This window comes from Gavia stellata, chromosome 8, assembly GCF_030936135.1.
Source record: "Gavia stellata isolate bGavSte3 chromosome 8, bGavSte3.hap2, whole genome shotgun sequence".
Lineage (NCBI taxonomy): Eukaryota > Metazoa > Chordata > Aves > Gaviiformes > Gaviidae > Gavia > Gavia stellata.
This window is the reverse complement of record NC_082601.1, coordinates 30460481-30488446: the sequence shown is the minus strand read 5'-3', so window position 1 is coordinate 30488446 and position 27966 is coordinate 30460481. Positions and strand designations below refer to the sequence as shown.

The 27966-nt window shown below is 45.0% G+C and overlaps 1 protein-coding gene across 1 annotated transcript in view; it reads left to right on the top strand.

The window, feature by feature from the left end:
• The first annotated feature begins 4803 nt into the window (after positions 1 to 4803).
• Positions 4804 to 27966, top strand: part of PLEKHM3 (pleckstrin homology domain containing M3) — a 76194-nt gene continuing 53031 nt past the window's right edge. Inside the window, exons 1-2 of the mRNA XM_059820669.1 lie at positions 4804 to 5444; positions 16845 to 17780. Coding sequence (XP_059676652.1) covers positions 4841 to 5444; positions 16845 to 17780 — 1540 coding nt within the window. The 5' untranslated portion in view covers positions 4804 to 4840. The remainder of the gene's footprint in view (positions 5445 to 16844; positions 17781 to 27966) is intronic.

The following is a 27966-nucleotide window of genomic DNA, read 5'->3' as shown; positions in this document are numbered from 1 at the left end:
AGGCTGTATATCCATCTTTTCTTCAGATGACCTGTTGCTAAGACCAGGCTTGTCACAGCCCATAAACTGAACTGTAGTAGTCCAGGCCTGCAACGTAACAGAAATAAAGGTCCCTGAGACTGCCAGAATGTGCTCTGCTACCAAATTGTTACCCAACTGAAAGAACGTCTCTTTCTGTTTTCCTTGTTGGCACTTGGAGTTTCAGCCCACAGTTGCAATGCAGCGTGAGATAAGCAGAGCTGGTTCCCACAGCAGGTTCCAGAGTGCTGAGAAGGGGATAGGGCAAGCTCTCCAGTGGCTGAAACACCCCTGCTCTCTATTTGCATACAAGTAACTTGCAAAACTCCTCTTGTGCTCTTGAGATAAAATTCTGAGAAACATCCAAGTCTTTGCCAGGAATTTGAGCCTAAGAGTCATTAGGAATCAATGAGACTTGAAGGACTTTTAACATTATTACCTGCCTTTTGCTGGCTGAGAGCTCCTCTCATTTACGCATTTCCTCCTGAACACATTGCTTGTGAACATCATTGATTGTTCCTTTATCTAATTCTCTCTCCAAATACAAGAGAAAAGGGGAAGTCCCTATTTGTCTGTTGTGTATCGTTCACTGTTTTATACATCTCTATTACCTGTGTACTGAAGAGGAGGTCCTGTGAGCACCAAAACCAACAAGACTGCTTGTCAAGTTGTGTGATGTCTCCTATTCCTCCTTCCTGCTTTCCCCCTCTGCTTCCCAGTGTTTTCAGATCCATCTCATACTAACCACTTGTGCTATGACTAATGTGGAGAGACCCATGTGGTGACACTGGCCTCCTAGAAAGGATAAGGGACCAAGTTTTGCCTGCTTCTCCCTTAGCAGGGAGGTGAATTTAGACTTGTTTCTTGTCCTGTGTTGAACAACAGTTCAAGAACTGCATCTTTAAGGACACTACTGCTTTGTCACATCTAGTTGTACAGTTCAAAAACAAGAGAGAGAAGGAGAATAACTTGCAGGTAGGCTGGATGGTGGCACAAGGAAACCTTGTTTCCTCAGGAAACCAAACTGAAAGGTGCTTCTTCTAGATATACTTTTTGTATGGATTGGTGAGCTAAATGGATCTCTTCAGTCACCGGTTCCTAAATACATGTTGGCTCTAGCTTTCTCTCCTACCTGACCTAGAATGAACAGTCCTGAACATAATGTGTAAGCTGGGGGTACACATCAAGTGCCTGTTGTGGTAGTATGTATCACCTGCAAGATTGCTTTCTAGCCTTGCCTTTTCCGTGCTTTTTAATTTTTGCCATGCGATGCCTGAGTATTTCCCCTGGCCCATGGGGATCCAGAAAAGCACATCAGGAAGTTAAAAGATCTCTTCCAGTGTACGTTCCTTGGCATTTGTCATCCATGATTTTTCTCTGCTGTCAGACTGTGCTGTTCCCTAGGTTAAATCCTTTTGGCTTCTCTAAGGGAAGTAATCTTAACTAAACTGAACTTCTGTCTCTCACATGGCATGACAAGCAATCCTTAGTGTTTACCTCAGCCATATGAGTAATGTGGTCACTATAAACTCGTGATAGTAAAGACACTACTCATGTTGTAAGTGCACATTAATTATCTGACTGCTGCGCGTTCATGGACGAAAGCTGTATCTGCACTAGACAGACATACAGAAAAGCATGTTTTTCAGCTGCTGCAATCCCTGTGTCCAGCAGTTTTTGTTAAGTACAATGCACCATGTTCCTTCACTTTTTTTCAGTAAGACTAGTTCCCAGGGGCTTGGATGAGCTATTAGGTTTCTGCTTCTCATAAGAAATCCTTGCTTACAGTTGCCTATAGCTTTGGCAGTCTTTAATAGTTTGTGCTGATGCTTCTCTCTTCCTCTCCTATTAACTGCCTTAGGCTGAATGTCTTTGGAAAATTTCAGGTGTTTCCAAGAAACAATTCATATGGCAATACATTTGATAGTAATTTAAAAGGAGTTCATCCTATCCTGTTGTTTGCCTTTTTTCCCCTGTCATGTGAAGGAAGTGATTTCCACTGCTTTCCCCCCTGGGAGAGATTCTGATGGAGCTGTTTACTGCCATATCAAAGTTTGCTTTCATTTGGCACCAAATCCATGCAGAAATCTGAATTAATTTTTTGTTGAGTGCCACTGTCAGAAAATGCCAAATTGTGTTTATGGAGGGTATGTGATTGCAGAATCCCAGCACTAGTGGGAATTACTGGCACAACCCTTTCTTTGATCTAAGGAGGTTCTTGACAGTGTAGGAAGGGATGTGCCTGCCACCATTGAGGTCGCTTTTCACGTCTTTATTGAGCAGGGCAACCAGACTAGTTTGGAAGGTATGAGTGCTGCAATTTGTGAACTATGTGGTGCAGGGGCCTGTCATCTTCTCATGACCTTGTGATTCAGCATCTTGCTGGATATGAGATCAGTTTGTAGTTCAGCATCACTACACTTGGCTGCACGACACTGGATAGCTCCAGTCTCCCAGGATCCAGAGAAATGTGCAGCCACATGAAGCTTCTAGAATTTAAAAATGAACCTGTTAAATGTAAGTGTCAATTTTTCCCCTTGCTTTCCTCTTTTCCTAATGATTTAAAATAAATAACAGAGCAACTTTGCATCTGCTACCACTGAAATGCTTCAGTGGCCTGCCACAAGCCCTTCTGGAGTGATTGCTGCTCCAGTCCCTTGAGTGAGAGCAAGGCTGTATTCTCTGCCAGCTCCTGTGAAGCAGCATGTTTCGTTCAGCCTTCTGGTTGCGGTTCTGGCTCTACCTTCAGTGTCTTACTTTACCTTTACTTGTTGAAGCTGATCCCAGTCCTGGTTCACTATGAGGCTAGTGAAGTGAATCCTTGCAAAGAGATAAGGGGAGAAAGATCCCAGGGTAAAGGCTTGAAGTTTCCGGAATTATGTATGTGATTATTTATTGCTTTTGAAAGTTACTAGCTTGGAGTGTGTTTGCAGAGATCATGGTCTGAACTGCTGATCTGTTAGGAGGGAGGGTGAGCTGCTGCTTTAGAACACAACTGTGTCATGGCTGGCCACAACTGAAGCAGGTATGGGAGGAAGCCAGCGGGTGATTGCAGAGGGGGTTGGTTTGTGCTACAGGATTCTGTGCCCCCTTCTTGGGGGGCTGCTGGCCTCCTTCCTCCCTCTGGCTTGCTATAGGAAAGGGTGCCTATTTCAACAACTTTGCTAATAGAAGTTAGGCAAATAGAATGTTCTGGATTAAAAAAAGAACCTTAAATAGAAGTATTACCTGTGTTTGATGCTGTTTAATAGATGTTTTTTCCTGCTAAGTGTAAATCTTCCTGGGTCCTGGTAGCACTTCAGCAGCATTCACAAGCTAATGAGCTGCTAATTATCAGCTCTGCCCAGGCTAATTAGTTCTGTTAAGAGTATATTAATCTAGGCAGAGCTCTGAGCTAGTGCAGCTTTGCTGCTTCTAGGACTTGAGCAGATGTGGTCAAAACTGGGACATAGATCTCTGACTTTGGGCTGTTTTGCATGTGCAGGCTCTAGGTACTGTGATTTCTCCTAGCAGCTGTGAGATCTGTTCTCCCACTGGCACAAATGTCCAGTCTCCAGGTCCCAAGAACTTGCGTGTATTTGACTGATTTTCCCAATTTAAACATACCTACCGTGCACTTCCCTTGAGCATGGCAGCACTGTGGATGGAGTTTCAAGAGGGAGAGGTTAGAAGGCAGCAGGCTTGGTGTGACGGAAGTCAGCAGTGAGACACCCTCTTACTGCACCACAGGGAATAGAAACCACCCTTCCTTCCTCCTCACAGGTGTGAGCTCAGGTGGGTCAATACAACCATTCAGTAGTTCTAGCCTTAAAGTCCTTCGCTATTCTTACATTTTGCCCAGTCAATCAATAGCTTGGAAGTAAAGATCTGCAGATTTGTGATGGTGCAGGATATGGTATATTTTGTTTTGCTGGTAGGATACATTGTCTTTCTGGGGCTTAGGTTACCATGTGGTTTTGCTTAGGTTCCCAGTGATATGCTAGAGAGAAACTCTATGTGCAGCACTCTGCAGCAGCTTAATAGCATTGATTTATTAGGCAAATATCACTGTTCTGTTTATGCAGACAAGTAGGCAAAGTGGCTGCTGTAAAACTCATGCTGGTCTCCTAAAATTAGGAGTGCAAGCAATCTGGGAGAAAAAGGCAAACTACTTGAGGCTGATTGGCCTATTTTACTAACTCTTCATTTCTCAGGTTTTTCTTACAGCCCCGTGGGAACCTGTACTAAGCATTCCCTAGGTGGCTGCATTTGTGATGTTAGTCAGTACTGCCTCTCAGTGCAGCTTTCTAAGGCTTGGCTAATAAATGGCATCACTTTGGTTACCCTTTATCTGGTGCCCCATCCTGCTCTCTGCAGGTTCCAGTTCAAGAAGTGATAATACACAGAGTCCACACACAGTGAACAACAGAAACCCCAGAGAGGTTCTTCACACATAATAATGTTGGTGCCAAGTGAAGGAGAAAGTAGAATCAAGGAGACAGTGACTGTGAAAGGAGTGATGTGATTAAACGTATTTATCTGGGAAAAAGGCTTTACTGACATGATGTTTTGCTTTGCTTTACAGGTACTCTCCATCACTATGAGCTTATCTGATAGAGGGACTGTAGCCCACTCGGTCAGTGGATGTTAAGTCTCCCATCTGAAGACGGGTTGATTTCGTTCCTTTCTACCACTAAGGATTGTCATTGGTGAATGTATTTGCCCCACCACCTTTAAGTTAATGGTGTGCCAAGGACAGATGTGAAGCAGCTCTTTCTCTGGATATTGATGTGGTATCTTTTTAACGCATCACGACGCCTCGGGCCCACCAGCAGCACAGGATATGGAGGCTCTTGAAGTTGATGACATTAGCCCTGCCTTGGAAGTGACTGAAGACTTTTTCAATAGTTTTGATACTAAGCTTGAAAAGATTGTGCAGCCCTCTGACGTGTACGGTGTACAGGAGGTCCCCGAACTGGTTGGGCATGAAGTATTTGATCAAATAGCAGAGAGCAGGAATCTGAGGAACGTCACCTCCTTAGCCAAAAGTAGCCTCATCTGGGATCACTGCAAAAATGGCCTCTTGGAAACCAAAGCTCAGACAGCATTCCCGGCCAAAGACCAGCGCGTGGTGCAGAGGGGAACAGCTGCTGACAACCTTGCTTGGGCAGGGGAAGGGGAGACTGCAGCTTTTAACATCTTCAATATCTGCCAGCGGAGGAGAGACAGGCCTCGCTCAGTGAACGACATCCTGGTGCAGAATGAGGAAGCCTCCACATTCAGGCCGGGACACAACAGGTCACGCTCCGATATCAGCCATGTAAACTGGGGAGTGGTCTTCACGGGCACCTCCCCGCAGCAGCCACCTGCGCCTGGTCAGGACAATAACTGTGCTCTGCTCTCTTACCTGGCGTTAACCAAGGGAGAGGACATCCAAGGAAACACAGGTTTGTGCTGGTGCTTTATTGTCTCTGTTGATATGAGGACTTTTCTATTTGTTTTTAATACTTATCTTGAAAGAGGAGCTGCATGTTTCAAAAAAAACCAAACAAAACCCCCAAAACCCAACTGTGAGGTAGCTCTTAAGAGGATAGAAATCAACATGGCTCTGTTGTCTGTTTGCCTGCCTAAGGATCAGTTTTTAAACCAATCTTGACTTCTGTTCCTTTCATGCTTTGAAAAACTAAACTTGTTTTACTTTTTGCTTCTATTTTGTTCAACTCAGGAAGAAAAATTTGTTATGTGTTTCTGATCATTTCCTTACCTGATTGTCCCAAACTAAAAAAACTTTGAATCCTTAAAGCTATTGGGAGAATGGCAAATTCAAACAAAGGCAGTTTTTGTAAAAGTTTAAGAGTGGCCATTAAAAAGAGGGCATACAAAGCTTTATTGTGAGGCCTGAGATCTCTGCTCTGTTTCTTTAAGAAATGCTGGCTATTCAGTCCATAAACAATTAACAAAAACTCAAGCATGCAATTTGTGCTTGTCAATATTAAGGCATCTCTGCCACCTTTGTATGGGGTACAGGAAGTCTTGTTAACAGATTGAGGCAGGCGTCTCCAGTGAGCTGTATGAAGCGATGGTTCAGCGAGTGATACTTTTTCCTTTTCCTTTCTCAAGCACTGCGCTGGAAGAGGTTGTGCTTAGGGCTTCGGAAACACTGACCCAGTGTCTCCATCTCCATGATTTATTTTGTAGATGCTAGAAGTGGCTGGGCACTTATGAAAAAGAAAAGCAGCTAGTGCCACAAAGATTTTATAATCTAAATAAAGGCAGGACTTAACAAAGGAATTTAAAAATCAAAGGGTTGTGAAAGCGTGTGCATATGGCGAAATTACTCCAGTTATGAATAGATAGTCTGTTTAGGGTTAAAATAAGCCTTTTGGGTTAGGTTTTCCAGATAAGTCAGCTATTTTGGAGCATGAAAAACAGGTGCCTAAATGTTTGTGTTTGTGGATATGTGCGTATATAAATATATGTAATATGTAGGTATATATATGCATGTATATATACATGCACAAACCTGTAGGTTATTGTATTACATTGTGACATAGTTACTGTATTGCAAAGAAGGGTGCTCTTGGTTGACAGGGCAAGTATACTTGCTGTTAGTTTTGTTTAGGGAGATATGTTGCTTCCCCTAGAGTGGGGTCTCTCTTCTGTGCCCTTCCTATGGAAGGGATGCAGAACAGGAACGTACCCAGAAGCCTGGAGACAGAGCTCTCAGTTCTCACCAACTGTATCCTGGGCATCTCATGGGTTTAACTTAACATGTAACACCTTTATAAGCCCATGGAAACACCATTAAAATCTAGCCATTAAAGGTCAATACATGTCCCCGATAGTGTTTTAAGCTTAATCTTTTTGGCCCAATTTCCCCACACAGCCCTCAAAAAGAAGGGGCTTCTGTTTATAATATACTGTTTATAATAAGGAATACCTAAGCCATTCTGTATTTAAAAACCTGTTCATGTACTTATTCAGTGAGAGTCGTTTCAAACTGCCACTGGATCCCCAGCCTGTAAGAAGCAAGTCACCAATCCAGCTGGTGCGGAGCAGCAGAGTCCGAGGCTGAACTGGTCTCCCTTCTGTCAGTCCGGGGCTCAGGCAACTGCAAGAGTAATTTGGGGTGCACCTAATGCATTGCACCTCTGTCTGGGGTGAAGGAAATTACATTCCCCTCTTCCTTACACACAGATGCAAGACAGTGTGATGCAACTGTTCATAAAAGGACGCAAAATGAAAAATGGAAACAGTGATGTAGGTGGTTCTTCCCCTTCTAGCAAACAGATTTTATTAGGAACTGCAGTGCTGGGACGCCATTGCTTCTGAAGTCAGGGACCACGTACTGCAGTGTCTCCCCCTCCTGGGTGAGAGTCTCTGTGATTTCAGAAGCTGGCCTGTCTGCAGTGTTGTCCTCCTTCGACACTGGCTCCCACTCCACCACAGGGAGATGCACCAACCCTCTGGAAGCCCTAAAAGGGCCTTGCTGTATGTATCCAGAGTCAAGTCTGTAGCAGGACTTCAAACCAGCGTCTAGAACAGCTTGATAGAAAACCTTTGGTGATGCAACCATGAGAGGAAGAGAAAAGACAAGAAACGCGCTCTGTGTACAGGTGGATCTGTTCTTGGGATTCCTTAAGCTCGATTGTGTCCAGGATTCAGTCACCACATTGCAGTGTGTACCCAAGGTGTGTGCCGCTTTGGTAGTATCAGTGGAGTTCAGTTGTACTCTTCCCAGCCCCTCAGCGGGCACTTATACTGTTTAAATGCAGTTAATCCAATGAAGTTTTTCTTCATGCAGGAAAAAGTGAACAAAACGTGTTAAAGTGTGATATACTCTTTATCATTGTGATTTTATGTTAAACAGTTTGTAGTTATGAGTTACAACTGTGAAACCTCCCATCTGTAAAGTAGTTTTGTGAAGTAGGACAATATTAACACTCTTAACAAAAACAGAAATTGACAGATTTCCATGAAGAAAACTCTTGGTTTCATATTGTCTGCAATAGTGCCAGGTATCTCATAGCCCATCTGTTCCACAGTTTCTCTGTGGTACCAGGAACAAGTCCCACTGCTGTGCTCAGTGCTGCCAGGGGCATAGGTCTCTTCAAAATGTCTTTTTACAGAAGAGTCTCAGCATGGTCAAATTCTGGGGTCTCGGAGGTGAACCGAGCAGGGGAAGGAAATGGATTAGTAAGAGTGGCTGAAGAACCTCTCCCAGTACTCACGTGTAGCGCAGCAGCAGTCAGTACCTGTAAGGGGCTCAACCCACACTTTTCCTATTGCTTTTTGCAAAGGTGCAAGGCATTCATCAGTGGTTGCTGCATGTCCTCCAAGAGCCTTTCTGCATGGGATGTTTGAAGGCAGGGGTACCTTCTTTGAGGAAGGAGAACTTCTGTGCTCTGAAAATGCACTCTTTTAACCTATTTCCTTAACCTGTTCTGTTCAGCTGCTGTGCAGGTCTTAGAAGGTAGCCACAGTATTATTTCCCTCTGTGTTTATAAGAGAGCCTGCCACAGAGTTTGTTGCTGCTGTGAGCCGAGCTTGAAAAGAGAAAAGCAAAAGCAAGAAAGTAGGTGTTGCAGATATGTGTATCTGGGACTGGTAATTGTTCTCCACAAAAGACAAAAAAATGTATTTTAACGTTGAGTAAAAGCTGCTGCAGCGGTTGAAGGGGTCATAATGGCCGCAGCCTGTGGAGACATCCCTTTCCAGGGCCTTAATACAGATTAAACGAATGCGTATGAGATACTGAGAGCAACTTCAGCCACTCCTGTCAGTCCTCATGGGGGTAAAGGACTTCCCTTTGGAGCCTGTAGAGGTCTCCCAGTCCTCCAAGGCTGACCGAGTTGCTGCACTGATTAACTCTTCACAATTTTTTTTCCCTTATCTTCACAGTATATTTATTACTATAAGCTTATCTGTTCCTGCTGCTTGCTCTTTTATAATTCAAATAAGATGAAACTGGATCCTTTCGATGTGATGTGAAAGAAAAGGATGTAAAAAGAAGCTGTGCCTTTTGGAGCAGTATCTCCTTAGGTCTGCTGGCAAAACACCTAGCGTGCTAGAAATGAACACTGCTACGGAGCAGTGTCAAGCGGTAAGTGGAGCTAGCAAAGATGAAAGTTGTAAGCGAATTCAAGGCAGGCTTTTGTATTTCTGGGCATGTGGCCTGGCAAACAAAGGGAGAATGCTGCTTCTGTAGTATCCAGCGAAAGCTTGCTTAGATCATTAAAACACAATGTGTGAGCAGTTATCTTCGAAAGTCATGTGGATGTTTTCATTCAAACACAGCCACTCCCGAGAGTGTGGGTGCTATAGTATTTTCCCTGGGTAGCTGTTTTGTTTGCCTGCCATGCCTGTGAGCATGGGGAACTCCAGAGCTGTCACTCCACTGAGCACCAGCACGCTGACAAACTGTCCTTAGTGTAGAAGACTGACGCCGTGTGCCCCTCTCCAACAAGCAGCTATGGAGGTACTCAGCCAGCCCCATTGATTTTGGCAGTATGTTCTGTCAGGAAGCTGAGCCTAGGGGGTGTCTGCAGCACTGTGGCATCGCAAAATAGGCATACCAGAGAAAGATGACTGCCTTAAAACTGGCCAACAGGCCCTAATTCTACTGTGTCTGATCGAGGGCAGGATTTCACCTCCTTCTTTCAACTGACTGATTTAAAAAAATACCTTTTCTTTCACCTTCTCTTCACATCTTTTTATCTGGCTGGGAGCCTAGCCATCGTTTGGGGCACTTTGAAGGTATGGTCTTGTACTCAGAGTTTCTGCGGGGGATATTTCAAGAGAGGTTTGGGCCCCTCTTCATATAGCTCTTGTACATATTACATACTTTTCTAGTGTGTTTTTGCGGAGGTGAGACATGTAAATCCGTATTCATGAGCAACACACCACTGATTCACAGATTGGGGACTGGGGGTGATCCTTGAGTTCTGAGGATTCATTTTACAGTGCTGCTTTCTCTTATTCTGGCGACCACACAGACTTTATCTCGGGGTGTTTTCTTTGTTTGCCAGACATCCTCCCCTTCGGCAGCAGTAGTGGTGGCTGGTACTAGCTCTGTGCCTGTGATGTTGGCTCATGCAGCATTTATGGTACATACCAGTGTGCTGAGCAGGTTTGTGGTGGTGGGTCACAGAGCAGCAGACAGCAGTGCCATCAATCGCTGCTGTTGTTCTGCTTGGGCAGGAGCTGCAAGGACAGCTAGCTGGAAGAGGGAGGTGTGGCAGGTAAGGGAGTTGCTGCAGAGGTAGAGGTGGCCAGGGATCCCGAGAGGTGTGAAACATTGGAGGTGTGGCATGCGGCCTTCATGCTTCCCTTCCAGTGATAGCCAGGTAAAGCCTAGCTCCTGACCCATTTACCAGGGAGGTTTCTGAAGCCCGATTGCCATTTGTGATTTTGCAAAAACACCTCTGTAGCACTGTCTTTTGTCTGTGGTATGCAGAAGCTACAACGCTGGGGCAGACCAATATAGGCTGTTAATTGCCACTGGGACAGCAGAACATTATAGACCGGTGGTGTTGTGCAGAAGATAATGGTGCTGTCATCCAAGAGGCAGATGTGCAGAAACAACACTTCTGCACCTTCCTCTCTGGAGAGCAGGAAGGCTCAAACCATTTGGAAATAATCCCAGAGGTATCAAGCCAGTTGGAGAACCAATGCCGCTCTTGTGGCCAGTTTATTTTCAGCATCAAAAGGTAATCAAAAAAAGGTAGCTGTACTGCACAGATTTGGGGCCTTTCAAGATTTAAGGAGACAAAAATGTTATTTAAAATCCAGTGTGAGCTGGATGCCCTCCACCGGGGGTCTGTAAGTGTCAGGGACTATCTGTGCATCTAGCAAGAGATAGCCCCTTCTCCCAGGAGACTACAGTTCAAATATACCACACAGTAAGGATAGGGAGGGTTAGCAGAGATAAAGAGAGGTGAGGCGCTTTGCCCAAGATCAAATGGGAGTATAATTTGGATCACATGACTTCAACTCATCTGCTGGATGATACTTCCCCTCTAACCCCCCTGGCTAATTTGGGGAATACAGCACTTGTTCCCTGAAGGCTCACTCCTGATTGCTTCTTGGGCTTGGGCACTCTGCGAGCTGGAAGGGCCATGGGGGGCTGGCAGAGAGCAGCAGCAGCAGCAGAGGGGACTAGGCTGGGCAGCTGCCTCGAGTGGAGGGAAACGTGACCTGCTCCACTCCCTTGCCTGGGAGGCTGTGGGAGGGTGCAGGGTGATGGAAAGGGGAGTGCGATGGGAGGGGCTCACATACAGTGGATAAATTCACAGTGAACAGCACTGATGAGTTTGGTTGTGAAGCTCTTCTGGTTGGGAAGGTTATTCTTTATGGAGATTTTTGCTCTGGAGTTACAACACTCCATAAAGCTAATGAACAGAGTTTTCATCTCCTGGGGCAGTGCTGATTGCTTCCAGTGATGTTGTGATGACTTTCATAACTGAATTTTCAGGTTAGTTGCTATCATAACCTTAGTGGTATCAGCTGTCTCTCCTAATGTGAACTGACGCTGTTTTTGTAGCTTTGACAGTCACTTTATACCCTTTCTTCCTTCTTTTTAAAGCTGAACTGAGTGAATTTATAAAAAAAATCAGCAAATCCATCTTCGTTTGATATTCTTCTTTTGCAAGTGCTGCTGTTTTATGCATCTCCTAGCTGGTAGTAAGTAACCATCTCTTTCAACTCATTATACTTCTGTCTCTGCCAGAGTTGAGTCCTGTTCTGGGTTGGTCTTGCACTTTGACTGAATCCAACCTCCTTCTCCACTGCCCCCTTGGCACAGGCACCGTGTCAGTATTCACAGGGTGCTGGTGGTCTGCTCAGCAAACACTCTACAAGTGTTCAACTTGCTGCACAAGAGCAAAAAGGATTGGATGGAGTGGCTGGGTAGCTGGGATCCTGTAGACTTCAGCAGAGTTCCTCGTATGTTTCTCATACAATACCACACCTGAAGGGAAAGGCATAAGGAATAATTTGTTCAGGTTCTTTATCCATCTGTTTAGGCAGTTCATTCAGTGAGGAGCTTATTTTTGGTGAACAGCTAAGCCAACCTCACTAGCAATGCATAAATCTAAAATTAAGAGTTTGCAAGTTCAACATTTTCAAAGCAGGTGTTGCTTTCCCTAAGCCTAAGGAAGATGAAAAAGAGTGAATGTCATTCTGGTGGGGAGAGATGCTGTTTCTTTATTTAATTTAATGCAAACTGCTACCTCGTTACAACTCCCATTGCTGTAGTGGTCCCTTGAAAAGAGGTGGCATTGGGAGAGGAAGCCAGATTTGGCTCCAAGACAGTCATCTGCTGGAAATTTGTGGCTAAATATCAATGCCATTATTTCAGGACGAAGTGGAATGAGATATACTTGCCTGAAAGAGATATACCTGCAGAGCCAGATGGGAAAATAGGTGGGAAGAAAAGACTATATTTTTAAGTAGCAGGGACGTGGACATTGTGGATCTGAGTCACACTGGCTGAGGCACAGTTTGTCCCTGATCTAGCAAACCCTACCAAGCAGGTGACTAGCCCAACCCAATCTGAGAGCATTTTAGGTCCCAAAGGTGTCTGCTAAGTTCTATGGAAATCAGAGAGGAGGACTACTGACAAAAACTCTGTAACTTATGCTTATCTCTTACTAAGCATTAGAGAATCCAAAGAGGAGTGCCACCTCAAGAGACAAACCCCTCAGAAATTAGGCATCTCTGCTTCTGCTCTTTTCCAAGTTACTTTCTATTACTGTCATCGGAAGTGCTTCAGTGGTGGAAAACAGGGTAAGTTTTCCTACCATACCAACAGGGATGCAAGTACAGTCAGTTATTCAGGAGCATATATCTTCTGGACATGCTGAGACAACTTGGGCTCCCTCTCCTGAGGTGCTGGTCGCACCAACTGCCTCCAGCTGTGGAAAGGGTAGGTCTGTGCTCAGTGCAGGTTCCTAGCTGGGACAAGTGGGCAGTTCCCAAAGGAGAGGAGAGATGCCGAGGAAGATATTGCCCTGTCCCCAGCTGCTGAGTCTCTCTCTGTTTCCCTCTGCCCTCTTCCCTTGAAATTAGAACTCCAAATGGCTCAGGCATGGGCCATTTACTGTGATTATTTCCCTTTTTTTACTCTTCCTCAATTTACTCTCCCTGTCTCTGTAGGGAGAAAAAGAGATACAGTTTCTGTTTGGAAGGTGGATGGAGAGATGGTAGCATTTGCTCTCTGAGTGGAAAGGCATTATCTGGCACGCTGCACATCGAGGAGATAAAGGAGCAGAGGGTTGTAAGGCGTATGTGTGGGGGTGTGTGTGTGGCATATGGATTCAGCCTGTCTCTGCCAGTGTCTATTTCCCTGATCTAAACAATACGAGGCATTTGAATTTTAATCAAGTTGGCTGCTGGTTCTGTCCCAGTTAGCGCGAGAGCCAGTGGGGCTGATTCACAGGAGCTTGAAGGGAAGGAGTGGGGCGAAGGAGGGAGATGGGGGGGTGTCTGTGAAAGGCAGGGAGAGATAGCTTTTCTCTAACTCAACAAAAGAGAAGCAAACCTGTGTGCAGATGAAGGAGGGGTGGCTGGGGGAAGGTTACGAGTTGTCTTATTATGGAGAAGCTTGAACTGTCATCTGTACTTGATGGAAGCGAGAGAGATTGCAGTTGGAGCTGCAGAAGCGCTGCCTCCTGGATTGGATTAATAGAAAGGGAAGATGACTCTAGAATGGCTGTCCATTATCTGCACTACAAAGGGATTAGTGTGGGATTCAGAGAAATTAATGGCTTTTGAGTTAGCGCAGAAATACTAATGAATGTCAGGGCCAGAGATGTATGGTGAACAAAATTGGTTCTCTTTCAGTGTGTGTGCGCACGCAGGTATCTGTCCATTTGGGCTATGAAAGTGTGCTTTTTCTCTTACCGTTTTGAGTTTTACATTAGGCTTTCAGTTTTCATATTTAGCTGAAATACTCTCGAGTAGCTTACTTGTCTGCAAGGTATAGTTATATTGATTTCTCTTCCACCTTTTCAGACCTAGTGCCAAAGTAGCAATTTTTTAATTGTTGTTATGATTTTAGTCATATATGCAGGAAACCTTTGTAGGTAAAGTGTAGAGTTCTTTGAACACGGTGTTAAATGCAGGCTCCAATCTGAGTATGTGGGTGACATGGGGAAGCTGAGGCTGAGCTGGCAAGGCAAAACCTAAGTGCATCCTTTGTGTTGGTGTGGATGCGAGGTAGCATCCTTCCCCCCTTTTTTTTAATCCCCATGAGGTTTGCATACTCACATTAAGTATATCAAACAATTAATTCTTATGTATGTTCATTAAGTTTAACTGAAACTTGTCTACTTAATCCTTACAAATCCTTAAAGTTGGTCTTCACTGAAGAACTAGCCTAAGCTTTTACACTGTTGCTGTCCTGAATCCTCCTCCTGCCCATACACGAAACTTTCACAACTTACTACAGCAGTGCTTTCAGCCGAGGACGGGAGCATCTCCTTAGACTGTGGGTTACAGCCCAAGTTCTGTTTTCTCACCGGTTGGTATGAGAAGCCCCTTGGACAGTAACTAAGTCCCTCAAATACTCGTAATCCCTGACTCTCCTTGTGCCCCTGGGAGGATGGACAGACTCACCCATTAGCCAGTGGTGGTGAGAACAGCTTGGCCAGCAGTGCTGGCCATATTAGCTGGGAAGCCCAGTAGAGATGGGGGTGCAGTAACTTCTATACAGGCTCATCTTGGCTCTTTGTTTCCAAGCTTCGTCAAGCCCAGATGCTTCCACTCTCTTAGCTCTGTGTTGAAGACATCCTAGGTATACTTGGAGGTGATCATGTCTAAAACTTGTTAGACCGTGGCCTGTTAACATGAGTGGTAACTGGTTAAGTTGAGAAACTGAAAACATTTTGCGCCTCCAGCTGTCCCTCTTTCAAAGGTTGTCAGCCCAAGGGCAGAAACCATGAGTGAAACAGCTCCTGTATTGCTGCGGTTTGTAACGCTGTGTGTTAAGGTCAATTGATGCTGATTTTTTGTTTTGACCTAATTGTGTGGGGCAGTGGACGAGGAGCTGTTCCCAAGAGGCTACCTTGCTCCTGCGTCAGGAATAGCAGTGTCCAAGGGAGGTGGACAGCTGGAGGCAGGAACCTCTTCGCTTGTGTCGGTTAATTCTGCCACTGTTTGTAAGTCAAGAGCCATCACAGGTACCCTTACTGGAAAGGTGAAGTAGAAGTCAAATAGGAGCAAGAATTTGTTCCTCAGGGCTGGGTTGTTTTGGGGTGCCAAGTGTTAAAGTCAGTGTTAGAGCGTGACAGTGAATGCCGCTGAATTTATACAGGGACGAACAAAAATTGCGTAGAGCCACATGTCCAGCCCCAGGTGAAAATACAACATTTGCATGTGTTAACGGTGGCTGAAGTGATGCAAATCAGACTGGAACAAATGTTGTACATAAACCTTTTTTAAAACTCAGAAATGCTTTAGATAACTCCATGTAAACTCGTATCACTTTGGTGCATGGAGTGACTTGTATATATATGGGCTGGTTTTCTCAGGATGAAGAAAATTCCCCTCGACTTTGCCTTGGGTCAGGGTTTGTGAAAGGGTCTGCTCCAAAGCATCTGAAGTGCTGGGGCACTTAGATATGTGAGTTTGAGTCTGGGCAGTTTTAGGGTTTTTTACCTTTTAGTTTTTGTCACGTCTGCTGGTCCTGAGCCTGATTCTCATAAATCAGCAAAGCTCCTCTCTAGTAAATGGAGCTGCGCAAAACGTTCTGGTCCCAGGTCGTGCTGAAATGCGGTAAGAAACCGCTGCCGTTGGGCACAGTTCTCCATTCCTCCTGTCCTGGGTAAGTCCAGGTGCAGTGCCCAGGCGCTGGCAGCGGGGCGGTTCCGGCCGGTTCCGGCCGGTTCCAGCGCCCCCCCTCCGTGGGGCACAGCTGCGCCCCTCAGCCACAGGTGGGGCCTGTCTGGCAGAGCGCGTTTCAGAAAGGGCAAAGCACTGTTTCAGAAAGGGCAAAGCACTGCGCGGCGGTGTGGGGAGTGAGGAAAAAAGTGTGAGGAGCAGCCCAGGGTCAGGGGAGGAGAAGGTGCCGTAGGCGCCGGGGCAGTGATTCCCCTGCAGACCCTGGGGAGAACATGGTGGAGCAGGTATCTCCCTGCAGCCCATGCAGGACCCTGTGCTGGAGAAGATGGAAGTTTCCTGAAGGAACTGTGGCCGTGGAGTGCTCATGCAGAAGCAGGTTTATCCTGAAGGACTGCAGCCCCTGGGAAGGACCCACACTGGAGCAGGAGAAAAGTGGGAGGAGGAAGGAGCAGCAGAGGGGAACTGACCATGACCCCCCCATTCCCTTTCCCCCTGTGCTGATTGGGACAGGAGGAGGTAGAGGGGTTGTGTGTGAAAGCATGAAGTTGAGCCTGGGAAAGAGGAGGGCATGAGGGGAAGGTGTTCTAATTTGTATTTGTTCCTCACTGTGAAATCCATTGTAATTGACAATAGGTTACTTTGATAATACTGTACTCTTCTGGACTAGGTTCTGGGAGACTTACAGTGTTTTATTGCTCTGTCACTATTCTCCTGGATAATGTCAGGAAAATTGCTTTGTTTCTCTGTCCCTCTGTTTCCCTGTCCCCTTTTTGTAAAGTGTTTTGGTACCTCTGGGTAAAAAAGTGCTGTATTCTCCTTGGCTCAAATGTAGAGTCAGTGCTTGTGTTTGATAATTATAACCTATTGGGTGAAGGCTATTTCTGTGATCCTATCCTCCAGATATATCATGTATGTGTAGGATGTGTAGATAAGCCAGAATGACATAGCAATTTGAAACAATTATTTAAAAAGAATTAATGGTAACATTCTCATTTTGTTTCCTCCAGAACAGAAGCCAATGTTCCCAAATACTCTGAAGAAGGGATACTTAGAAATTAGAAGAGACAATGACAGCTGCTGGCAAACCTGTTACGCTGAGCTCTCCCCGTACAAACTGTACCTGTATTGCTTGGACAGCAGTGGCAACCAGACTCTTCCCACCGTGTATCCACTCATGCGCTTTCAAAGGGTCACTGTTACTGGTTGCATTGAAACCAAGGTGGTGGACGCTGTCCTTTCAGACAACTCGCAGCTACAGCTGAAGGCAGAGTCCTCATGGGAGGCTTTGGACTGGGGACAGAAACTCTGGGAAATGGTGCGTGCTTCTGTGCCTGCTTTCACGAGACAGCAGGAGAAACTGGAGAATGTGCCAAAGCCTGACAATAACAGTGACCTTTCTCAAACCAATGGATTGTTAGAGAAGCCTATGGAGCTCTTCCTATCCATGAATTTGACTGAAAACACTAAAGAGTACCAAAATATTCTCAAATCAGGGACTCTTTATAGGTTAACTGTCCAGAATAACTGGAAGGCATTTACTTTTGTCTTGAACAGGTCTTATCTCATGGCATTCCAACCGGGTAGGCTTGATGAAGATCCTCTGCTGAGCTACAATGTCGATGTGTGCCTGTCGGTCCAGACGGATACTCAGGATGGCTGTGACTCTTGCTTTCAGGTCATTTTTCCTCAAGATGTCCTCCGCCTGCGTGCAGAGACCCGTCAGAGGGCCCAGGAGTGGATGGAGGCACTGAGAGCAGCAGCCAATGCTACTAGAAGTTTAACTCAGAACCCACAGGTCACACTTAGGAACAAACCTGGACATCGGCCCTTTGGAGACGATCTTAGAAAGAGCAAGCGGCAATCTGTGACCACCAGCTTCCTGAGCATCCTGACCACGCTGTCTCTAGAGAGAGGGCTCACTGTTCAGAGCTTCAAGTGTGCAGGTAAGCAACCAGATTGCAGCATTTGCACCCGCTCCCCTTCTGCAGGAAGTCACTTGGAAGAGCGTGTATGTGTTAGCAGCACACAGCTGTTCCCTGCCTCTCACTATGGCCGTAGACACTTTGATGTGTTAGCCTTTCTTTGCTCTCTGTAAAACGTGGAGAAAAGTCTATGGGATATTCAGGGATTCACCTGCATTTGATGAGCAGTGCTGAAATGTTAGATCCTGCACATACAGCACTACATGGGCCAGGGCTGCCTTACACGGTGACTGAGCTGTTTTCTTGATTCAGGACACTGGAAAGGTGTTCAAGAATCAAAGCAATTTGAATTCTGGGTATGATGGAACTTTCCAACTTTGAGCACTTTTGTTTCCTTTTATTACTGTGTCTCCTCCAAATCGTTTTTGGAATTCAGTTTCAGCTCTGGGCCTTCAGGGGAGATTTCTCAAAGCATATATGCTTCCATGAAACACCATCATTTGGTGACATGTGTTCTAGTACTGAGGTTCAGGCATGAGCTCATCTGCTCAGTTCTTCCCTTGAGGCAGGGGTGAAAACATGACCTTAAGACTCTGCATCTAATTGTAAATCTCAATTCATGTGACTGCTGACTCTAGTCCTAGGCAAGAGCATGATTTTATCCAGTTTGGGAATGAAATGAAAATAGAGAGGACCTGTGTGAATGCAGTTAATTGTCCTTTTACTTTAGCAAGGGCACCTTTGTGGAATAAATTTGGGAACTTTGTGCCTAAATTGTACTCTGTGGCTGGCTTAAGTTACACTCACTTAGAAATTGTCAGTTGCATCAGAAACAGCTTTTCTGGAGGGTTTTCCTCTTTTGTCATGGGAGCTGTGAGGGTCCTGCCTCCTCCCTGCTCTGCTCTGGGGTAGGGGAGCTGTCTGATGTGGAGGTCTCCTGTTGCTCTGGAACCACACATGGCTCTGGGCGGGGTGGGTCTGTGTGGGCCCAGGACCTGCTGGCTAGCCTGAATTCCCTCCAGGGGAGACCTGAGCCCCAGAGGTACTGGATTGCCCCCAGAACTGGCTGTGGGTGCAGCTGGGTTTGCCCCTCTCTGGTAGTCACCTGCAGATGGTGTTCCTGCTCACCCCTCCACAGTGCACGGCACCCACCTGGTAGCTGGAGTATCGTGAAGGTTGGCCTCACCGCAGGTAATGATTTAGTCACAGTATTGGGGCTTCTACCTGAATTCACTTCTGTTCTTGGCCACAAACTCTTTGTGTGACTTGCATGTCAGTTTTTTCTGGGACTAATTATGTGCTAAACAACTGCTGAAACTGAAGGTGCCTGGGCCCTATGCTAACTCTGATTACCTGACCGCTATTGGACAATGGTCATGTCTTCCCTTTAAGGGTAGTTGTGAGAATGAAAACTGCAGGGAAACTCTGGGAATGGGTCAAATAAGTATCCCCAAGATGATCCAGCCCAGCGTGTTACCCAGCAGACAGCCTTGTGAAGCTCAAGAATACAGCAGAATTAACAGCCTCATTTTAAGATAATGTCCCAGATGACATTAAAACTTTATTCCTTTCTCCTCATTTCTTTTAATTCCAAGCTCAGTAGAGGAAAATTTTGTAATTTGGCTTCATCCTCAGACTGAGGTCCAGGAGAGTTTCAAGTGAGCATTTCCAATGACCTCCTCAAAAATAGGATCAGGCCCTGGGATGGCAACAAAATGCATGTCTCCAACGTGAAATAGGTTTTAGTCTTGCATTATGTAGTATGGGAGCAGACTTTTCTGCGGGAAGGCGTGGATTTCCTCTCCCAAACATGGGATGTTTTATCTGCACTCACTCATGTATTCCCCACAGAAATAAGGTGCTCTGACCATGTCAGGGTTGCATGGACTCTTTTCCTGACACCCTTAAGGCATTCCGAGTGCTCCTGTGGTCTCCTTTCAGTCTGCAAAACTGGACAAACACTCTTGCGCAGAGAAATGTGAGTTGTGGTGAGTCTGTGAGAAGCTGGCCACTGGGATTCCCTGTACCCGAGGATGGGGCCGCACAACGCTGACTGTAGGAGTGGACCCTTTGCTGTTTGCCCAAGACCCCTAGAGCTGGTCTTTGAGAGTTGGCTGGAACATCTAGCTGTTACCACGGTGCAAAGAAGTGAATAATTGTAATTATAACTGGGAGAAACTGGGGAAAATTGTCAGGCTCAGAAAAGTTTGTGCTGAGGAGACTTTGGAGGCACACCAGCAAGCTGAGACTCTCTCCTTGTACCTCGCTCCCTGCAGGCGGTTTGCGCTGTTCCCCGGCATGGGCTGCTGTTTAAACCCAAGGGGCCCGCTGTTGGTAATTACAGCTTGCAGGCATTGAGAGCGGTTTTCCCCGGGGCTGCTGGGAGGGGTAAGCTTGGAAAAGGATGGGGAGGGGGGAGGAAGAAAAGTTTTGCTGTGAATTCTTCAGCCATTTAGTGCAAATTCCTGTAATTACCGTCTTTGTGTCCTGTCCCAATGGCACATAATACAGCAGAAGCCTTTCCTAATTGAGACCTTACAGGAGGTACAAATCCCTCCTTTGTTCAGCCTGACAAATTAGTGCCAGAAAGTGGCAAGGTCCGAGTGGGAATCAAAGGCAAGCAACACAAAGATGGAACTTAAGGCTACAGTAATAACCCTCTCTAGTCCTGCAGGGGTGGGAGGGAAGGAAAAGTAATGACCAATGAAAAATGAAGGGTTTTTTGTTATAAATTCCCTTGACATGACAGCACCTCAGGGCTGCTTTATTTATTTAGGAAAAGTGATTAAATAGTAATACAACAGGGCAGACCATTGTCTCTCAAGCTACCCCCCTTCCTACAGACCCCTGCTGCCTTGGCTAATTGATTGACAATGAACCTCTGATAAAGAAGGTTGTTGGGAGGACCTGATGGAGACAGGTTTTTGTTTTTTTTATTTTCTCTTTGCAGTCTTTGTGGGGTTCCCCTCCCCTGATTTTCTTCTGTTTGAAATGTCCTCTGCATCCCCCTTTCCTTTTCTCCCTCAGTAAAAGCTTTTCAAGGGACTGCTCCCAGACAAACAGCTGACACTCACAAGCAGGTAGGGAAGAATGCGAATGTCTGTGCCTCGCTATTGACAAGTTTATCTTGGAGTCTGACTAGCGCTTTTCAACTCGTGATGTAAGCCAGGGTGGTGGTGTCAGATGTAGTCATGGGGCAGGGGCTACAACCTGTTGATATACTGGAGTCAGAAGGGCAGCTTGAAAAAAGTTTTATTTTGCTTGATCAGCAGATACAAAAGCTTTTCCCCACATTTCTGACTCTTTGTCTTGCTGCGGAGAGCAGGGCATTATTTCTCATAATTTCCAAAAATGAACAAATAGGCCACTGATTAACAGTGGAGGGGCATGCTTTTTATAAACACTTTTACCTTTGCTGCCATTATTTGTATTTTTGGCTTGGAACAGCAATACATTTTGGAACATGGGGTTAACTAGAAACTGCCGGCACTGGAATGGCAGCTTCCTCCGTCCTTTCTATGTTCATATAACTGCAGGCTTGATCTTGCCCTGTTTCTCGGGTACAGCAATGTTCCCTTGTGAAGTGTTTGGGGCTCTGAGCAAGAGTGACATTTGTGAGTGTCGATCTGCTCAGGTGAGATTTTGGAGGGACCTACCGCTTGTCTTCAAACGGATATGAAGTGAAAGTTGGTTGCAAGTCCAAGCTAGTAAACATCAGGTTTTACGATTTGTTCTTTAATATGTAGGAAATGAGAGACATGCATCATGTTAGGATGATCTCTTGGGGGTGTGTGTTATTATTTTTAAATGTCTTTATTTCATCTGGATTCAAGAGAAATCCCCAAACTGTTCATGTTACAAATTTGGGATGAGGTGGCTTCCGTCAAACGTGTTTGGCAAGTGCAACATCTTGCAGACAGCAGTAGCTGCTTGTGAGTACTCCAGTGGCTGTCCTGTCTCCCTGTTGGGCTGTCTATAGGCTCCTGGGGAAAGGCAGGCGTTTCTCCTGGAGAAACTCCACTAGAGGCCTGTAAGGAGCAGATGTCCTCAGCTGCCCTTCACTGTTGCTATTCCCTTGAGATGTGCCTTCACGTTTCCATAGATGGGGAAGACAAAGGGCCTCTGCCCTTGCCTCCTGTTTTTGCATAGCTCCTGTTCTTTTGAGGTCTCTCTTCCTTTTCACCTTTTATTTTTTCTCACCCTGTCCTTTATTAAAACAAATGTTTTTTCAGAGAAGTCATTTGTGTCTGCCAGGAACTCTTGTTGCTTAGACAGCAAGTCCTAATGGATGTGGGAGTTTCTGCCTTCTGCAGAATGTGCTCTGCACTCTTTTTTTTTTTTTTTGTCTGTGTGGCCTTCCTTGCTCCTCTTCTGGGGTGCCTTCTGTCTTTTCCTCCCTGCTTTGTCCATGGCTCCTCACTTGCCAAAAGGATAAATACTGCTATCAGAGCTCCACTGACTTGGCTGGCTGAGCTGAACACTAGGTGCAGAGAAGCCAAGGTTAGTAAATGGGCTATTTCCTGAGCTTGCAGCCCTGTCAAATTGAGCAGCAGGTGGAAAGTTGTTGGCTTTCGAGGAGTCAACCTGCCTCTAGTGCTGTGATCATCTGTGTAGATGGGGGACAGTCCAGTGCAACATGCCCAGCTGGTGCAGCCTCTGCTCTAGGTCACCCCACTGGTCTGAAACCAGCCCCTACTTTGGTAAAAGTTCCCTTTTTTTTTTTCCTTCCCCTTAATGGAAAGAAAGTATTTTCCTAATAGCTTGCAAGCCAGCAAGTGTGATTTTAAAAAAAAAAAAAAAAGAAAAAAATTAGCCAGGTGCGCTGTTGACTTTGTTCAACTTCTCAAATCCAGGTAGTTGAAAAGCATGGGTGCTCGTTCCTTGAATTAAGCAAATACTTTGTGAACTGTCGTCACACCCAGCACCTACTTGTAGCATGTCACTGAAATAAAAATACTAGGGGACAAATCTTAGCAAATGTAGCACAATAATAAAATACCAGAAGGCCCTTTGGAAGGTTGTCAGCACTCTTGTCACATTCGTAGTCCCAAATAACAATTGTTCTCACCTGTCCAGGGCTTTTAGGATTGTGCTTTCTAAGTGCAGTATATATTTTATGCTTGGTTTCATTTTAATTGATCTCTTTGTTCCAAGACTTCAGCAGCTTTTTGCCTTCCCTGTATTTGAGACTCTGTAAAATCCCGTGAGAATGTGTTTTTCACTGTAAAGGTTTTATTGTTTAAGTATCTTCACTTTAGACCACAGTCTTCCACTCTTGTATGTGACTTTCAGGACCTGTTTCTATTGATTCAAAAGTAAAACTTCCACTGCTAACAGTGGTATTTCTAAACTCTTATTCTTTGCTAGCCAAAACCAGCTGAGCAGAAAAAAAAATCATCCATGTCTAAATTAGTATTTGGAAAATACACATGTCTAAACAAGGCCACTGACTTGTTGGGAGGAGTGGAGGGAAGGTTTCCAGACAAGGTTGACTTGAATTTGTGTAGCAGGGAGTACTTAATTAGCAGTGGATGTTCATGTTTCAAAACACAAGGTTGCTGGTCCACAGTGCTATGCCATGTGACAGCTCTTGTTTGCGGAAAAATCAGAAGATACTGCGCGGTATCTCTTTTACTTGCGTGAATTGATTAAACCTGTTATCAGTGATCAGTTATGATCTTCAGCAGTAAGGTGAGCGAACTCTTCAGTTTTGAGATGGCTTGACTAGGGGAAATGGCAGTCAAAACTATTAGCTTTGTCTAAGCTGGTAGAAGTTAGGTCCTTCACCTTCCTGGGATTTGGCTGGCACCTTCGCAGAGTGAGATTTTCCCCTTCATAGGATTTGGTTTGGAGTTGGCCTCCTGCTTGCCCAGAAGGGCAGTTTAGATGAGTACTTAGCCAGTTCAGTGCCTGTCTTGCACCCCGATGTGCACTTCACAATCCTCAGCTGGTGTTTTAGTGACTTCTTTGCCTCAGCCCTGCAGGTGGAACAGCTGATACAAATGTCTTGGCTGATGAATCTACACATTCCTCCTGGCAGGTTTAAAGGGCGTCTGTACTGCCTGTATGGGGATAGGTGACCCCATTGCTCTAATCTGCCTCACAGAATCACAGAATCATTAAGGTTGGGAAAGACCTGTAAGATCATCAAGTCCAACTATCAACCCAACACCACCATGCCCACTAAACCATGTCCCTCTGTGAACAACTCTGCAGGTTTTCAGTATGTTCTTTTTTTTTTTTTCTTTTTTTTTCCCATCACAAATGAAATTTCTTTACTGAGAGAGTGGTCAAACATTGGAACAGGCTGCCCAGGGAGGTGGTGAGTCGCCATCACTGGAGGTGTTCAAAAAACGTGTAGACGTGGCACTTTGGGACATGGTTTAGTGGGCATGGTGGTGTTGGATTGATGGTTGGACTTGATCTTAAAGGTCTTTTCCAACCTTAATGATTCTGTGATTCTGTGAAATATTTGAGCTTCTTTCTTTTACTGTTATGAGCTCAATTCTGCTGCGTGTGAGCATGTCTCTACTCTTCAGCATAGGCTCTGTGTTTGTCCTTGGCTATGCCTTGTTTCTTCCTGGCTTGTGGGTGCTGGGTGCTAGTTCCACTGCCCCCAAAGAACTCTTGGTTGCTTGGGGATTTTTTTTGGTCTATTTATTGTGTGAAGCCAGTCTTGATGAATCTTTTGGCATAAAGTTTAAAGAAGAGTACGCCGAAAACGGAGTCTAAATGTCCAAGTCTCACCTTTGTTGGGATGGAAGAAGCTACACCTGGAGAAAAGGAAGTGTTTTCAGACCTGAAAACTCCAGCGTGCGCACACACACACAGAGTTCTTCTCTGGACAACCCAGAGGTTCCTCATGAATTGTGTTACAAGAGACAGCTTTATTTGTTGGGCTAGCATCTTTTGAATCAGTTAAGCCAGCTTTTGCTAATAAAGGCCTTACCTTCACAAAAAGGCACAGGCAGGGTATATCTGCACAACACTTTTTCTGCAGTTGCAGTTTATACCAGGTCCTTGAGCTGGTTTTGCACATGGCTGTTAATTTAGTTTCCTAAGAAAACAAAGCTTATGTTACAATGCTCTTTGCTCACAGTTTTACCCCTGCCCCATAAGATTTGCATCCGCTTGACTGTTTTAACAAAATTTGACAGAGGAGAAGAGGTAGCAAAGATGTGGGAATCTTGGAGGTTTCATAGATGCCGGCATCATAGGGAGCCCCTCTTGATGCTGCTCTGAAAAAAACAACTGCGATGGGCACTGTGCGTTTGCTCGGCATCAGAGCATCCACATGGGTGTGCAGCCTTGAGGGACAAATACAGAATGAAAATGGCTGCTTTAGGTCCACTACCGCAAAACTAGGGCATTTGTGTGTGTGTTGGCAGGGCTCCCCCCCTTCTGTCACATGCCAAAGCAGTGTATTATTAGCAAAACTATTATATGTGGATCAGATCAGGGGAATGTAAAAGAAGTTACAGAACAAACCATAGGCCAACTGGTGGGAAGGTTTCTGGTTCTGAGTCTGGCCTTCTGCAATGTCAATAGACTGATACATACCTGTGCTCCGTAAATCTGAATAGTGTATATGCTCAAGGTAGTGATGTGCGACCAAGAAGAAATTCAGCCAAACAGCATTGGCAAAAAATACATAGCCACACTTACTGCACAGTTATTCCTCATGTTAAAAAGGAGGTGCAAAACCAGCTGTGTATTCAAACAGAAGCAGAGCTGATTATTTCTAGGTATGTTAATAGCTGCTGTATCAAATAAATGAAACTTAGCAAACCAGGTAGCCTTCAGTGTAAGTAAATGAGTGAGCGGTGCAGGGGTAAGTGGTCTTCAAACTAACTGTGGAGCAGAAATGAAAACTGAGTTAAATAGGGACTCTTTTTGCTAAATGACCTGGCCACAGCTAAGGACACTGGCACCAGCATTTGCTCTGATCACACAAACGGCTGACCTGCTCTTAGCTTTGTTCTCCTGTCTACCTTCTCAGTATATAAAACCAAGCATAAGTGTAATCAACTGTAGGAATGGGAATACCATTATTAATTATGCTCAAATTATCTACTTACAGTTGGCAGACTTCAAGAGCTGGCCCAGAGAGTGTGTTCAGTTCCCATCCCTGACTGAAGAGCTGGTGAATGACTGAATCCTGCCAATATGTCGTTCCATGGGGGCTCCCATTCCCTTCTGTCAGGCAGTGCTTCAGAGTCTCAGCAAAGCACCAGATACTGCGGAGAATAATCCTATAAGGGCATGGGAGAAAGAATAGCAAATTAGCTTGAGGTGTATGGTATTCTTCCTCAATACTGTTGTCCTGGGAATGGGGAGAAAGGAGTTGAAAGGAGAATGCAAAGTGGCCATGCATTAAAGGATTCCCTAACTATAACTGTGTGTAAAGTGTGTCTTCATAGCTGTTTGTAATTCCCTCAGAGTAAGTTCTCTGGGAAGAATGGCATCTTGGCCCTTCTCAGTATTTGACACTAAAGGTAAAAGAACCTATATTCTGGTGAAATTCAAGTGGGGAAACCCAAACAAACAAAAAGCTAGTTTCCAAAAGTATAGTTTTGTTGCAGCCAGTTGACACACAGATAGTGTTTTTTGGTCCTGATTTATTGATGAAATGTTGTTCTTGACCTATATATGCAAAGTGCATGCTTATACTTCGACATTTATGTTTTTTGAGTGTTAAATTTGCAGGCTTAACTATTACTAGTTTTACTGGGAAGGCAAAATTTAGCTGTGTAACCTGCAGCATGCTTGTATGCTATCTTCTACAAAGGATAAATACAATACAAACATGCAGAATGTTGCGTATGCATGTATATATGCTATCACCTGGTTTGTTTCCACCAGCGATATTTTTTTTCTTGATTGTTCATCTTCTTGGAGAGGGTCACAGCTCTGTGTGTTCAGCACGACTGTTGTAAAGGGTGTTGTTTACTTTGCATACCCCTAGCAGTCTAAATATTGGATGTCTATGCTAATCCAATCTTCACTGATTGGAAGACAGCCTGGGTGCCTAGGGGATGATGCATCTCATCTGCCTTGAGACATGAGCTGCGGCTGTGTGCCTGAGAGACATTGCTAGTAGAATGGGATGGGTCACTCTCTAGAGTGGCCTGTCTCTCCAGCCCAGGCTAGAGCCTGTAGTCAGCAAGCCTAGACTGGGTAGACTAAGTTAGCTGAGCTGGATTGTGTGAGACAGGAAAGACAGGGCTATGTGTTGTATCTTCAGATGGCACTAAGAAAGATGGGAAGGCTGTTAATTTAGGGCTTAGTCCTCAGCTCCAGCCAATAGTCAAGGTTTCCATTGACTCAGAACGGTTGGTCCATCCTTTGGAGTCCATTTAAAAAAAAATTAGTCTAGGAGGTAGGGACTAGTGAACCCTTCCTTATTTCTGGAGAAGCTGATCTAGATTATAATTGAAGTGGGATTTGTACATTGCTGACATAAATAATGTGGGATTTATATATTGCTTAGATAATTATAACTGGATAGGGTCAAACCCACATGGCTTCAACAGAGAAAATTTTCCGCCTTTAATCTGTTAAGGTTTTGGGGTTGTTTTGTTTTTTTTTTTTTTTTTGTAGTCTGTAAGAAGTTCACAAAAAAAGTAGGTGGACAAGGTGGACAAGGTGAGTAAAGCTTGGAGGTTTATGAGTTTTTGATTATTTCTTTAGAAGGAGAATTGCTTTGGAAAAAAAGTAATGCTGGGAAAAGGACAAAGTGTAATGCAAATTCAAACCTGGGTAGGCAGGAGGGAGAACTGGGCTGGATTGTTAGTGTGTCTTCCTCATGAGTTTGAGTTTTCCCATGGTGGAGTGAATTGGAATAGATGCACAGAAACACAAGGCCAGCAACTGAAGTAATTCTCACCTTCTCTTTCTGTCTGTGCTGAGCAGCTAGAGCAATGTTGTATGTCTGATCTAACACACTGAAAATTTGTTGCTGTGCTCCTTCTGCTTAGTCTGCTTTATGGCTTTATCAAGCTGAAAGCCTTTTGAAGTCTGTGGGTCATTTTCTTTTCTTCATATTGTATGTTGTTTCTAAATGAATTAGCTTCTAAGCTAATCTGTCACAGATTTAATTATGGTACACAATCACGAGGGAGTTGCTTTTCCCTGATACTGAGCAGGGAACTTTATTGAATAAGGAAAACGGTTGTGTACTTAATTCTAGTTTGGTCTTCCACTTTCT